Source organism: Miscanthus floridulus, chromosome 9 (genome assembly GCF_019320115.1).
Source record: "Miscanthus floridulus cultivar M001 chromosome 9, ASM1932011v1, whole genome shotgun sequence".
NCBI classification, from domain to species: Eukaryota; Viridiplantae; Streptophyta; class Magnoliopsida; order Poales; family Poaceae; genus Miscanthus; species Miscanthus floridulus.
This window is the reverse complement of record NC_089588.1, coordinates 128,028,664-128,043,072: the sequence shown is the minus strand read 5'-3', so window position 1 is coordinate 128,043,072 and position 14,409 is coordinate 128,028,664. Positions and strand designations below refer to the sequence as shown.

At 47.6% G+C, this 14,409-nt stretch overlaps 1 protein-coding gene across 1 annotated transcript; it reads left to right on the top strand.

Moving 5' to 3' along the window:
- The first annotated feature begins 353 nt into the window (after positions 1 to 353).
- LOC136480889 (uncharacterized protein At4g06744-like) lies at positions 354 to 944 on the top strand. Its single transcript, XM_066478321.1, has one exon. It carries the CDS (start codon positions 354 to 356, stop codon positions 942 to 944), a length of 591 nt encoding a protein of 196 aa, XP_066334418.1.
- The last annotated feature ends 13,465 nt before the right edge of the window (positions 945 to 14,409 follow it).

Below are 14,409 nucleotides of genomic sequence, written 5' to 3'. Positions count from 1 at the left end.
ATAATAGTATTGATATAAGAGAATATCACACTTTCATGTAGGTGGACTAGTGAAAATTGGAATCTCGGTGATAAATAAAATTTATCGGACCTCAGCGATAAACGGGATTATCGGGTTTATCGAAATTTTATCGCCGATAAATTGTTCCCTGATCTGACCCAAAACCTCTTAATCCGTCTATCTTACACTGCTGCAATCGTAGCAGTTTCTACTCTGACGCTGCCACTGCTGCTTCATCCCAAATTCTAGACTTCAATAGACTATGCATTGGTCCCAACCACATACTACAGTTATGTGTGGGTGCCAAGCCCAAACGAGGCAACAGCGTATCCCTAGTAGCTACCACCGGTGCGATGAACAGTGAAGACATCTCTGGGCCTCTTCCCACGGACTTCGGCTTCTCCAAATTGAGTTACCTCGCCCTCGCCAACAACAAGCTCACCGGGCCAATCCCACCATCAGTGATCGGGCACCTGCACAGCTCCCTCCTAGAGATTGTACTGCTGAACAACCAGCTCTCCAGCTGCCTCCCCAACGAGCTAGGCATGCTCAGCAAGGCGGTCGTGATCGACGCTGGCATGAACCATCTCACGGGCCCAATCCCTTCATCATTTTCCTGCCTTAGCAGAGTCGAGCAGCTCAACCTGGCTGGGAACCGCCTTTATGGACATGCGCCCCACGCTCTTTGCAAGCTCGCTGGGCGAGCTGGCCGCCTCTTCAACGTCACGCTGCGTGGCAACTACTTCACCTCAGTCGGGCCAGAGTGCACAGCGCTAATCAAAGACGGCATACTGGACGTGAAGAAGAACTGCATTCCGGGCTTTGCAAACCAGAGGCGACCGGCGGAGTGCATCGCGTTCCAGAGCCAGCCAAAGACGTGCCCGGAGGTGAGCACTGAGGTGTCCTGCCCTGCCACAGCTTCCACGAATTCAGCGGCTACCTGACGTACGCTAGTCTGCATGAGTGAGGCGCCACGGCCATGCAATGGAGGCGAGAGTGCCTAGCTGGAATTTGGCTATTTGTTCTTTTATCATTATTGTGTACCCTGTGTTGGTGTGCTTGTGATTGTTGTTTGTTCGTTTGTATCACGTGCTACTGTCATATCTTATATATTACACACCATTTGTGATTTGTCGGTATCTATTTGTGAATGACCGAAAACGGCGATCAGAGGAGGTGAATGGGAGCCGTAAAATTTCTCGCTAAACTTTTAGGCCACTGTGCCAAAATCACCGCCAAACACTCAAAGCAAATACCGTGATGCCCTCGACGCAGATGAGTGGGTGGATGTTCCCTAGGAACACAGCGGGACACCACAACAAGCAAGAAAAGCTTCTCGAACTGGAGAGAAAATATAATACTCAACTCCTATATAGAAGAAGCGAGTTCCTAAATCTAAAATACCCAAGCTAACAGGTGACGAGAGTATCTATATAGGTTCCTTGGATGCATGGACGAACAACGCAAAAAGCAGAACTGAAATCAGAGCTCAAACGCACGAGATACGGAAGAAACAACAAAACAGGCCAGAATTTCCGGGCGCTGAGGCTGGAATTTCGGGGCTACGAGACGAAACAAAGAGAGAGCGCACGCGGTGGGTCAGCTGACTGCTGTGCTGCACAGAAAGAGGGAAACACACGGCACCAGAGAGAGGGAGGTGCTCGGCACTAGAGCCCGACCCTGACGCGCCTGCTGCACCCACGCGACGGCTCTAGGGGCCGAGCCGGCCTGGGTGCTAGGTAGGGATGAAAACGGATCGGATATGGACGGATATCACCGATATTATATTTGTTTTCATATTTCTGTCCGGATTCGGATTCGAATACGGATAGTGTCAACTATGTCGGATAGGATACGATTGGATATCGACATCATAAATATGCGATTTGAGTATTCGGATACGGATACGGTATCGGATGTTGGATATCCGGACTCGGATACGGACAGATCTCAACCCCTCTAAACGGATTCGGTTTCGAATACGGTCGGAAAATATCCGTACTGTTTTCATCCCTAGTGCTAGGCGCTGGCAGCCCCCTGAGCTTGTCCTCCAAGCGACGAATAGAGGCCGAGCACAAGAACAGAGAAAAAGAACGAGAGAGAAGAGAACGGAGGGAGATCTGGGAACCGGTCCAGTGCGACGTGGCTGCAGGGAACACGGCAACGGGCGCACGGCGCCTGCAGACCTGCACCGGTGTGCCACCAGCCAGACGCACGAACTGAGACCCGACACAAGAACAGAGCAAGACCGAGCGCTACGAGCAGCAGCTCGCCTGGAGCAAAATCGAGTGGATCTCCATCAAATCAAAACAAAAAGCTCCCAAAACATGCAGAGAGGATCACCATTGAGTTGAGAAGTGTCGGATATCTATACCCGGTATCCGAGCCAAAGGATTAAACAGCGTCACGTCGCCTCATCCGATGGTTAAAGACGCAACTACGGCCTCATCCGACTCTGAGGGCGAAGTTTCCGCCTCGTCCGACACCCAGGGGCTGGGCCACGCCTCGTCCGATGCCAAGGACGAGGTTTCCACGTCTCGTCCAGTCCCACGGAGAGGGCCCCGCCTTGTCCGAAACCGGGGGTCGGATTCCATCTCGCCCGGCTCCTAGGGAGAGATTTCCGCCTCGTCCGATCCTTGGGGATCGGATCAGCCACCGGACCAAAGTAGTGGTCCCAGGGTAGAACTCGAACTGCTTCAACCACTACAGCCTGCAAGCGCACGCCCGAGAGCACGTCTCGGACGTGTCCTGATGCGACTGGTGGTCGCATCGGGCCATGCTGGGAAGCTCGCGTCGCCCATCGCGTCAACAAGCCAGCACTGTGCCTACCAACTCCCTGATTGACCACCGTCCAACGTTAGTCAACCGGCGTCAGTTGACCGACACTGTACCGCTAGCCCTCCGCATGGCTTTCTGTCAGGGGACCCTTTGACCATTCCGTCCGCTTGGATGGAATGGAAGACAAGAAAGGCGCGCGACCCACGAGGAGGATAGTGTAGCGGCCAACAGGACCCCGGTACGACGCCACTACCACCACGATCCACAGGGTTAGCGGGACCCACGAGGAGGACGGTGCACCTCCGGGAGCCTTATTTCTCTTTCTTCTTCTCCTCTTCCCTTCGGTTGTAACCCCTGCTTTCCCTTGACCTATAAAAAGAAAAGCAAGGCGTCCCACTAGGAACATCGACTCATCGCTTATTGACTAATCACACGGCGATTCATCAAACAAACACACCGCATCACACCAAAAACTTGGGAGCTACCTTCCTCTCTCGCCAGTTTGTAACCCCCTACTACAAAATCAGTGCTAATAACACGAGCAGCTCGAAACTAGACGTAAAGACATTCGGCCCGAACCAGTATAATTCTTATTTCCTCTTAGAACACCATCCGGATCAGACGCGCAATATACAAATTTACTAGCCAGTGCTTACTCGAAACACCAACAGTTAGCTACTCCTAAGATATCATCGCCCAAAATCAACACAAACTCTGGGAAATTCCGATTTCGTGCAAGAAAACAGTTTTTCCCCGAAACAAAATTAAGTTCAATTCTTCGTGCTCATGTGGAATTAATCAAATTCACTCTAGAGTACCATGATCACATGTCCTTGCACGAATTAAACCAAAAAGAAAGAGCCGAAACACCCTCAAATCGACAAATCGAAGAGAGGAAGGGGAAAGGGGAAAACGGGACAGAGAACAGGAACACGAAATAAAAACACAAATTCAGCTCTTGAATCCCAGAGGACACAAGGAGGTTAGGGCTTCCATTCTCGACTCGAAAATCATAGGTTCAATACACAGATCGAAGATTTCTATGGACCTAATGAGCAAACCCTAGAAGAGGGGAAAAACTAAGGAGAGAAAATGAAAAAGCTCAAAAGGTGGGGAGGATTGGGTCATCCCCATCTCTTATTTGGAAGCTATTACACATTCCCCATTTGTCCCTTGATATTTTTGAGCGAACCACCTAGTCTAAGGGTATTGTGGTCCAACCTGATTTTTGTTGATCCGACGGCCACGCGCCCTTCATGACGTAGCTTCGCCTCGACGCAAGCCTCGTGATGACACCACGTGCCGCCTTCGATTCCCGCCGGAACCGCACCGGGATTCTGAGGCCCAAATCCAGAACCGTTCACCCAATGGTTTTGAGGCTCATCCCACCAAACCGCTCGCGAGTAGCGTACTCCATACGCGTCCCCTGCAACTCGACGCGTGTCACCGACGTCCTAGACCGCCCGGCCGCCAAGTCTTCCAGAGCCTCCGCTCGACTTGCTCGATCGCTGTCTTGACTCGGTCAACACGGTCCACCAAGTACACTTGCAGTACTTGTCGATGTCCCCAAGTGTCAGCCACCGTGGCTGGTCACATGGCCTCCTGGTCCCTTAGTCCAAGCCTTACATCCGTCTTTCACCACTCCCAGTCCATCGGCACGGCACATCCCTACTTGACCTTCACCTCGCCGTCGACCACTGCCTCCGAGTTCCACACTTGCGCACCACAAGCCAAGAGACATGTTGCAAAATCCAACCCATGCCATGGTTAGTTCACAAACTCAACCCAAGATGCGAATCAGGTTGACAATTACTCATCACAAATCCAAACCATAAGGGCACATATCAACCTTGTGTTCGCAATTTGCTTGAGCCACAATTATTTATTAACTTGTTAATTAATGGCTAGAGTTAATTGTTAGCCAGCTAAAATTAGTTGGCGCCTATGTAGATAACTGACCAACACTACTACATAGAAATTCATCACCGCCAGGTTTAATACCATTTTCAGTGTCACTACCATTAGTTTAGTATTTAGTTTCTCAAGCTTAATAAATTTATCCTGGGATCTTCCTTTCACAACACAATATTTAATCAATGTGATTGGCATCACTAATTAATGTGCTTTTACTCAAAATGATGATGCAACTTAATCGTACCAGTATTGTAACATCCAGGAACAAATAAGGCACAAATATGGATTTTCAGATGGAATAAGTTTTTTTTTGAAGGTTGACCAGATACTTTAAACATAGATCAATAATTGACTTTTTGATCTGTTGCTTAGATGTACGAACGCTGATGCGTAGAGCTCGTCGAATGCTTTTCGTTTCACTACTTATTGGTACCGACGCCGAGAAAACGGAGAGCGAGGCAAGAGTTTACGCCGATGCCCAAATACAAACAGTTTCGCCTCCAACTGCCACCTACCTCGTGGTGGCGTGGGACGCCGACGCAAGACCAACAGCCGCCGGTAGCAGCCTCGCCGCCCGCCTGCACGCGGCTTGCGGCCAGTACTCCGCGTCACCTGCTGGGGAGGTGTACACCGCGAGATTCCACATGTAGCACGGCGGTGGCGGCGGGCGGCGCGCCCAGAGGTGAGAGAAACGAGCGGAGCGACGCGCTCTTGGAGCCCGCTTGCCGGCTCGTCATCCACACTGCTAGGCTCATCGATCGGACGAAGAGAAACAGAATCATGTGCCCTGTGAGCAAGAAAGAGGATATGTGCGCCTGTTAGTTTTTTTTTTGTTTTTTTATTACTTTCCTGTGGGTCACACGAGAGATTGTGTCCCTATCCGACGTGTGAGATTTGGAGCGCGATGCCGAAAAGCAGAGATAGGATCCGGAATTTTTCTAGCACCACTGCAATCGCCTCCGTCCTACCTCCACGCCTTACACGAAGCTGTCCTGTGTGCAGCGGGCTTGTCCAGGATGTTTGAAAAAGAAATTTGATTACTTGGTCTTTGCAGGACACACGATGACACTATGTTCTAGCTAACTCGTGGGCCATGTCATAGCTATAAGTATTATATGCCTAATGTGTTGGGTAATTCTGGACTCTGCAGTCATATATACACACATGCATGTTGCTCTAGCTAGGGTCCCGGCTCTGGTCTGATGCACAGTGGCCTGTTCTTTTCTCATGATACATTACATTCCCTCCCCATATGTGTTGCTCAATAAAAGAAGCTACGATGAACAAGTAAAATCACCTTATAAGGTGTTTTCAGTTATTTCTCTTTTTAAATATCCTTTTAATCCTACTCCTCATTAAACTTTTCAGAAGCCCAAAAAGGAGGCACCATATGATTTGAAAAACAAAATGCATTGGTGGAAGATGGCATAGGTTGAAAATACTTAGATATTAAGATGGTGGTCAAAGTTAGTATCTCACACACTACCCCAGATCTGGACATCACTGCCGGTTCAAAAACTCACTTCACTGCCGGATTTTGAACCGACAGTGGCATACCGGCAGTGATGGGGGGTTGACATCACTGCTGGTCCTTAAAAACCAACAGTGGCATACCGGCAGTGATGGGGGGTTGACATCACTGCTGGTCCTTAAAAACCGACACTGATGTACAGGAAACAATGTCGGTTCCTGGCTCCACCTGGCAGTGTCCAGTTGAACAACACTGCCAGTTTGTAGTACCAACCGACACTGGCGGTTGCTTCAAGAGTGTCGGTTCTTGGCTCAAGCCAGCAGTGTTGAGCAAGCCTACACTGTCGGTTCATGGATCAAACCGACAATGTTGTAGTAAATATCAGTGTTGGTTCGTGGATCAAACCGGCAGTGTTGTCGTAACCATCAGTGTCGGTTCATAGTTCAAGTCGGCAGTGTTGAGCAAGCCAACACTGTCGGTTTGTTTCTAACCGGCAGTGATGGTTACGACAACACTGCCGATTTGTTGCTAACCGGCGGTGCCCGTTCGTATTTTATTGTTTTATAATTTATTTTAATTTATATTTTTTCATGGAATCGGGTTTCGCTTTATATACGCTACGTAGACGACAGGTCCATCAATATTAAACATTACAAATGTCACGGTTATAGTTCAAATGTTCTTATCAAGACCTCGATAACTCAAAACAAAAAAGAAATGTTCTCAGACTTCACAGATTGTGCAATGCTTCTCGGACTTCTTACAATAATCTGGCGAGCCACACTGGGCCATACTGGTCCTTGTACTTCACGGATTGTGCAATAGAAAATACTCCATCTTTTTCCAATACCTCGGTTGTCGATGTTTCACCACCGATAGCCTGCCACGGGGGTACCCGGGGCAGTTTGTTCGGGCTTCGGCGTATGCAGAACTCGACGGTAAACGCAAGAGACAGTCGATTTATCCTAGTTCGGGCCCTCGACTGTGATCGAGTAATAGCCCTACGTCGAGTCGGTGTTAGCCTTTGCGTTAGATTGATTGTAAAGTGTTGTCTCTAACTCTTTTCTGCCCTCCCGACCTAAGGAGCCTTGCCCTCCTTTAGATAGTCAGGAGGCCACACTGGTAGAGAACAGAGCTTTACTCCCGGTGGGGAACCCCCTCTAGTCCCGGTTCCGCACCCGGGAGCAAGCATCCGGGACTAAAGGGGGTCCTTTAGTCCCGGGTCAGGAACCGGGACTAAAGGGGGACCTTTAGTCCCGGTGAGTAACACCAACTGGGACTAAAGGTGCCTCCTGACATGCCACGAGGCCGGCACCCTTTAGTCCCGGTTGGTAATACCAACTAGGACTAAAGGTTATTATTTTTCGTTTTTCTTTTCTTTTCATTTTTTTGTTTTCTTTTCAACATAGGTTTTCAAAGTCGTATTGTACGCTGCTAATTATATATTTATACGCGCGTATAGTATGTTTCGGTTCAAGCACAATGAACGTATTAAATCACACAATTCAAGCATAGAATATATATATATATATATATATATATATATGCATGCATGCATATGTATATTTTACATTATATTATTTCATGTGCATATATTACAAAAGATTGCATTACAGTTGTTGTGATATAGTCAGGAGGCCAGAGTCCTAGTCGGTTTACAATGTAGAGTCCTAGTAGGATTATAGGGTAATATTACTACTAGAATTATATGGGAGGAATCATAATCAAACTAGATCTCCTCTTTTCCTTGAGGGGTATCCCATGGGTCCCGCATCGACAAGCCCCCGAGCACTTCATGGTTGAACTCTAGAAACCTTATCTTGTTCCTCCAGGTCTTGCCGAGTAGGAACAAGCGTCGCCCGAGTGCTTTCTGGAGTGAAACCATGTAGCGCTTCTTGAGATCTTCGAGTAGTGTGTGCTTTTTTGAAGAAAAAGCACGCCAACTGGGTGTAGCCCCGAGCCTCTTGCTATTTGGAACAAGGAGCTGGAAGGTCTTGTCTTAAAATTGCTCTGATTCTTCGTCGAAGGGCTCCTGAGCATATACCCAGGTTCTTTATCAAAAAGAACTTGGATTTAGCTCGGTCCGGGTTCTTTTTGTCTTGAGGCCTTGAAGTGGTCTGTCTTGAAGAAGTCTTCTTGGTGACGTGCGCTTTTTTGAAGAAAAAAGTGCACTCACTGAGTGTAGCCCCCGAGCCTCTTGCTATTTGGAACAAAAAGTTGGAGGGTCTTGAATCTGAGTTGTTCAAAGAACTGAAAACCTCTTCTGAGGATATGTGGGATCTTGTAGACATTCTCAAGGGTGTATCCAAGTAACCCGCGAACTGCAGTAGGCTATCCATATACCATTGCAAGTCAACATAGTTGCGCCACCGAGTACTTTCCATAATTAGCTTGCATGCTTGATGTCTTCTTGCATGCTGCTGTATGTCATGCCTCTTCCTTTGTTTCGCTTGAGTAATGAAAGTACATATAAATATGCACGTGCATCCTCATATTCGTGCTCATCTTGCTGACACAAAATCTTCTCGTTCGACCATGATCCGATCCGAGTAAGGCAACCTAGATAATCCGTCAAAAGACTTCGGGTGGGCAGTCCCCTCACCGGAGACCCCGTATCACCCCCACCTTAGAATTTCCAAATCACCGCAACAAGGTCGACCTTAGCTGTCGAGTAGTTGATCACCCCAACCGAGTAGTCGATCACCGCAGCCAAGTAGTCGGACGTCCTGGCGAATTGTAGAGCAGCAACCGAGTAAGACAGCGCGGGGCGTGTGTCTCACCCAACGAAGTAGTGGCCAAGTAAGGCAACCAGCGGTGGGCGAGCTCCTTATTTGATGACGTGGTCCAGAAAATGGTTCCCTGCAAAGTAATCATACGAAAGTATGTAATAATTGATACACAAGATATCAAGTTGGAAGTATGTCCTAGTATTATAAAATGCATATTAATTTTTTCGCGTCTTGCTCTTACTAGGCTATGTAATTTCCCTAGGTAGGTAGCATGTTATGTTTAAACACCTCTCGCACCTTTCCGGCGAGTAGGCTCACGGATTAAGGCCTCAGCAATCCAGGTAAATTAACAACCGTTAAGAGAAGACATTATAAAATGCATATTAAATTTTTTCGCGTCTTGCTCTTACTAGGCCATGTAATTTCTCTAGATAGGTAGCCTGTTACGTTTAAACACCTCTAGCACCTTTTCGGCGAGTAGGCTTCACGGATTAAGGCCTCAGCAACCTAGGTAAATCAACTGTAGTAGAGCCGCGGAGGCATGTTGATAATATCCAGAGATATATGATGCTTAAAGAATATTTAAAAAAATATTAAACCATGACTTAGCTTGATTGACGGCCGCGTGGTAGAATCAGCGCGCGATCCTTACATTTTGCGCTCAGGAGACCTCAGTGGTTGTAACCCCCGAGCATCAGCTTGCGAGTACTTGGACATGAGCTGTCGAGTACTTGGTCACCGCAGCCGAAGTAGTTGGAAAATGTGACGAGTAGTCAGACAACTGGTTTGCTTCCGGCTCGGGACGGTTTGATGCAGTCGGATGGGTGCGCGGTCTGAGATCTTCCTGGTACATCTCGATCTCATCTGTGGACGTACGTTGCGTGCCGAGTTGAGTTTTGTCGTGACGGACCCGGTACAGCAATGCTCACTCGAATGATTCTTGTGCAGGAGCCGCTTGACGTTGCCGTTGAGGCCACATGTATCTCGTATTGACGTACGTAGTTCCTAGTAGCTAGCTTGCTTGCGTCATCATGATGCTTTCTTTCTTTATTTATTTGCTGATGGAAGCACGTAACCAATTCAAGTTGGGCTTCGGGAACTATTTGGCTGACTCCTTGATGCAGTCCAGAATAGGTGAAACTCTCCGGTACGATCTCTGGCTTTGCATCTGTTGACTTGGATATTCCGATCTCAGCGCGTGCGGTTGCGGGGGAGGTAAGGCAAAGTGAAATTCGTCCTCCATCTTCGCTCCGAAACTTGTGATTGGATCTAGCATGCATAGCGTGGGCTGAACCAGCTTGTTGGCTCGTTTCTGCCGATGATCTCAACGGAAATCCAGGTAGTCGGAGCTTGATCGATCGCACCGGCCGAGTCCCGTCGTACCCTGGTCAAAACACTGCCCCTAGGAACCGGGTGGCCGTGGACGCCGCTGAGGAGTTGCACGTCATCGCTTCCTCGTCTAGCCGATTCAATCTTCGCTGTTGCGGGCACCCTCGTGATGTCCAATTGTCGCGGACGATGATGACCAAGAAATTCTCGTATAAAATCGAGGAACGATCGTGCGGAGAACATCATGTTGATCTTGAGGTCCTTCGAGTTCTTGATCGCGATTGCACCGAAAGCCTCTACCTGGCGCGCCAGCTGTCGATGTTTCACCACCGATAGCCTACCACGGGGGTACCCGGGGCAGTTTGTTCAGGCTTCGGCGCATGCAGAACTCGACGGTAAACGTAAGAGACAGTCGATTTATCCTAGTTCGGGCCTTCGACCGTGATCGAGTAATAGCCCTACGTCCAGTCGGTGTTAGCCTTTGCTTTAGATTGATTGTAAAGTGTTGTCTCTAACTCTCTTCTGCCCTCCCGACCTAAGGAGCCCTGCCCTCCTTTATATAGTCAGGAGGCCAGAGTCCTAGTCGGTTTACAATGTAGAGTCCTAGTAGGATTACAGGGTAATATTACTACTAGGATTACATGGGAGGAATCCTAATCAAACTAGATCTCCTCTCTTCCTTGAGGGGTATCCCGTGGGTCCCGCATCGACGTTGGCTAAGATGAATTTTGCCAGCTCCGATTGTACTGCGACGATCTCCGTGTCTAGCAGCCTTTCGTGCTTATATTTCTTGCGCTGTCATTCAAAAAAGATGATATCCAAAGAGGAACAGTAAATCATTTTGTTGAATTATTAACAGACATAAATGAAATGGGGATTATACACAACAACTTATTGGCTTCTTCTGATTTCCCGCCGATGTAGCGAAGCATTGCCCACATTACATAAAACTCGCATTCATTATTTTCCGCCGGCTGTGATAGGTACTTCCCCTCCATTTCGACAACGTTGAATGGGACCGGCGTCCCACCGATTTGTCTTCTTCGGACAATGAGCAACATTAAAAGGAGAAACATTAGAAAGCGGTATGTGTGATTAGAAAATAATATGTTATTAGGATCGCTTACTAATTCAGCACTGCCACCAGTGCATCCAGATGATGAAATGGTTTTTTCTTTGAGTCCCACACCTCGAGCAGATTTTTGGCAAGATTAACACAAATGAAGACAAAATGGTTGCTGCAATCACATAATCCTAATTATCGAATAATCTTAACGAAAAAAGAAGCATAAAATTAAAAGCCGAGAACACATACTCGTAGTTGTAGGCTAGAAGTATGTGGGTTTTCTTCTTCATCGTGAATTCGTCAAAAACAGCAATCAATCTCTGTTTCAGGTCTTCCACATCACATCCATAGAGGCCTAGACATGTCCTCTCATTGACTCACATGGGGTTCAAGAAGCCTATGTAATCCCATTTTCTTTTTAGAATGCAAAATTTTGCTACACACCTACATAAAATCATGGGAAGTGCTCAAAAGTTAACAATTTGTGTCTCGAGAGAGTAGTTAATTGTAAAATCGTGCGTGTAGGGTACTTACATAGTCCACAACATCAATATTTGAACATCGAGAGAGCGTTTCTGGTATAGCTGGAACAAGTACTCCCACTCGACATCGAACTTCTCTTCTTTAGGATAATGGAAAACATGTGGCGAATGGATAATAACCTCAAAACCAAAGTTGTCCGTCTCTGTTGCTTGAGCCATGTAATATTCATGTAACTGACGCATATATGTTGTCAGATTTTTATACTCATGATCGGGAACCAAAGGATTGCCCCTTTCATACTTCATTGCCGGTGTTGCCATCCCTTGTACATCATAATAGATGGTCGTGGCCTCTTCCATGGTTAATCCGGGGTTATCTTCAACGTACTTTTATATGTTCCTTAAATCTTTATTGTGTATTTCTTCGTCTCTTGTTGTAGTGTATTTATTCTGTGTTTGCCTTTCAAATTTGGACTTCAACAAAAACGAAGGCAGTGAGGCATAGAGATTGAAGAAACTAACACAATCTTCCTTCGAGATGTGTGCAGCAAATTTTTCTTTCATCAAGGTGGTAACGCTGCCACTGAACGACCTTTTCCTTTTCTGTTGGTCCACTTTGGGAGCATTAGCGACCGAATCCAAGGACCTTTTCTGCGACTGCGAGGATGTCCTTGATCTTGTTTTGTGCTGACGTGGAGGAGGAGGATGACGACGAGAATTCTGTTTTCCCGGCGCTGATGAAGATGGAGAAGGAGGAGGAGGAGGAGTCTCTTTTCTCGGGGCTCATGAAGATGGAGTCGGACGAGGAGGAATAGAAGGAGACCTCTGTCTTCTCGGGGGTGTTGGCTCCGGATGAGGAGGGGAGTGATCTCTGTTGGGAGATGGTGAGTTATCATCGTGGGTGGGTGAAGACTCGCAGTCGTCCTCATCATCATAGGACAATTGATGGTCAAGCTTAATGAAGCGCTTGTGCCAGGCCACTTGAGAGCCCTTGTTTTGACCAAGTTTCGGCCTATCTTCCACTACGGGGTACTCAATGGGTATCTTGTTATACTTCTTATCAAGTATTCTGTCCACCGGATGAGGCACATTCGCCTCTTCTTCGTCGAGCAGGGTCGATCTTCAGCTGCTGCGACCCCTAAGCTGTGGGCTAAAGGCAGTAGGAGTAGGGTTTTGTGGTACTACTGACCTCTTGGACAGCAAAATTTGCTCGACTCGTGCTTCAACGGTCGCCTCAATCCGTGCTTCCATTCTGTCTTCCATCTCTTTTAGTCTTCTCAAATACTCTACCTCATGTTCCGCTGTACCCCTCGAGCGGCTCCGGTAAGTGTTAGATTCATGGGGGAATGCTAGTTTCCAAGGAACAACACCAGTTCCTCTAGTGTGACCAGGGTGCTCCTTGGTTCTGAGTGCTTGGGTGAGCACGTCTTTCTCCCTATTAGAAGTGCGAGCCCCTTGCCTCACCTCCTTAGTTACCTAGGAGATCCTCTGGATGAGTTCGCTCATGGGTTGATTTGAGGAGCTAAAGATCCCGTCCTCGGCGTGCCGTACATTTCTCCCCATACAGTATAATACCGATCTAGGCTCCCAGTTGGTGGTCTCAACCTGAACGCCTTCCTCAGCAAGACGATCCATCTTTTGAAGTTCTGCTTCAAATTCTGGCATCTTTTTGGCGTAGCCACGAGAGCCGAGATGATGAGGATTCATCGCTTTCTGCAAATTCTCCTTATTCTTCCTGCTCAGTTCTAAGTACTCCTCGGATAACCTGTATTCCTTGAAATCCTGCTATAAGTCCTTCTGCTTGCTAAACTGTCCACCATCAAAATCTGGCTCTTTATTTTGGAGGACAAAATTCTTGTACAATGTCTCCTTGAAATTCTTGAAGCATGTCCCCATGATTTCTTTTGCTTTTTTCTTGGCTAACTCCTTGTCATACTCAGCTAGGAAAGTGAAATACTCTGGGATCTTGACATCCCATATGTAATCCTTCTCGCTTTCGGGAACCCTCCACCGGTCATCATCTTTCCCAATCCACTTCCTGTACTTAATTGGGATGAAGTCCCTAACAAGTAACCCGAGGATAGTCTTATATTTGGTCAAAGCTATAGGCGGTGAGAGTGGATCCCCGAATTCATCGAACTCAGTAATATGCCAGTGTGCATTCCTACCAACAAGAATCTTTGACACGCCTCGCTTAGATCTGGTCTTCCTGCTACCCAAACCCTCTGGCTCCTCGGCTGGCGGAGGCTCCTGCTAGAGACACCAAGTAAGCTATGACCCTCTCAATTGATTAGCGTGTGTGGCTACATAGTCACATGATACCAAAGTTACCTGGTCATCTTGGTCATTTTGACCCAGATCGAGTAGGCTAGATGGGGTCCATGGCTGCTCGTTCTCACTGACCTGATTGACACCGTCACCATTTGTCGGATCATGCGGCTCTCCTGTCCCAGCGATATCAGCCGCTTCTTGTTGCCGATCTATTCTTCAGCGATGGGGTAACAGGCGATGATGAGTCATGGCTGTGACACGATCGTGGTTAGTTTTGGCCGCGGACAACTACTAAAAGCATATGTTCATATATATATATATATATAATATGTTTAATGCAAAGTCTAATAATAAGTCCACATACAACAA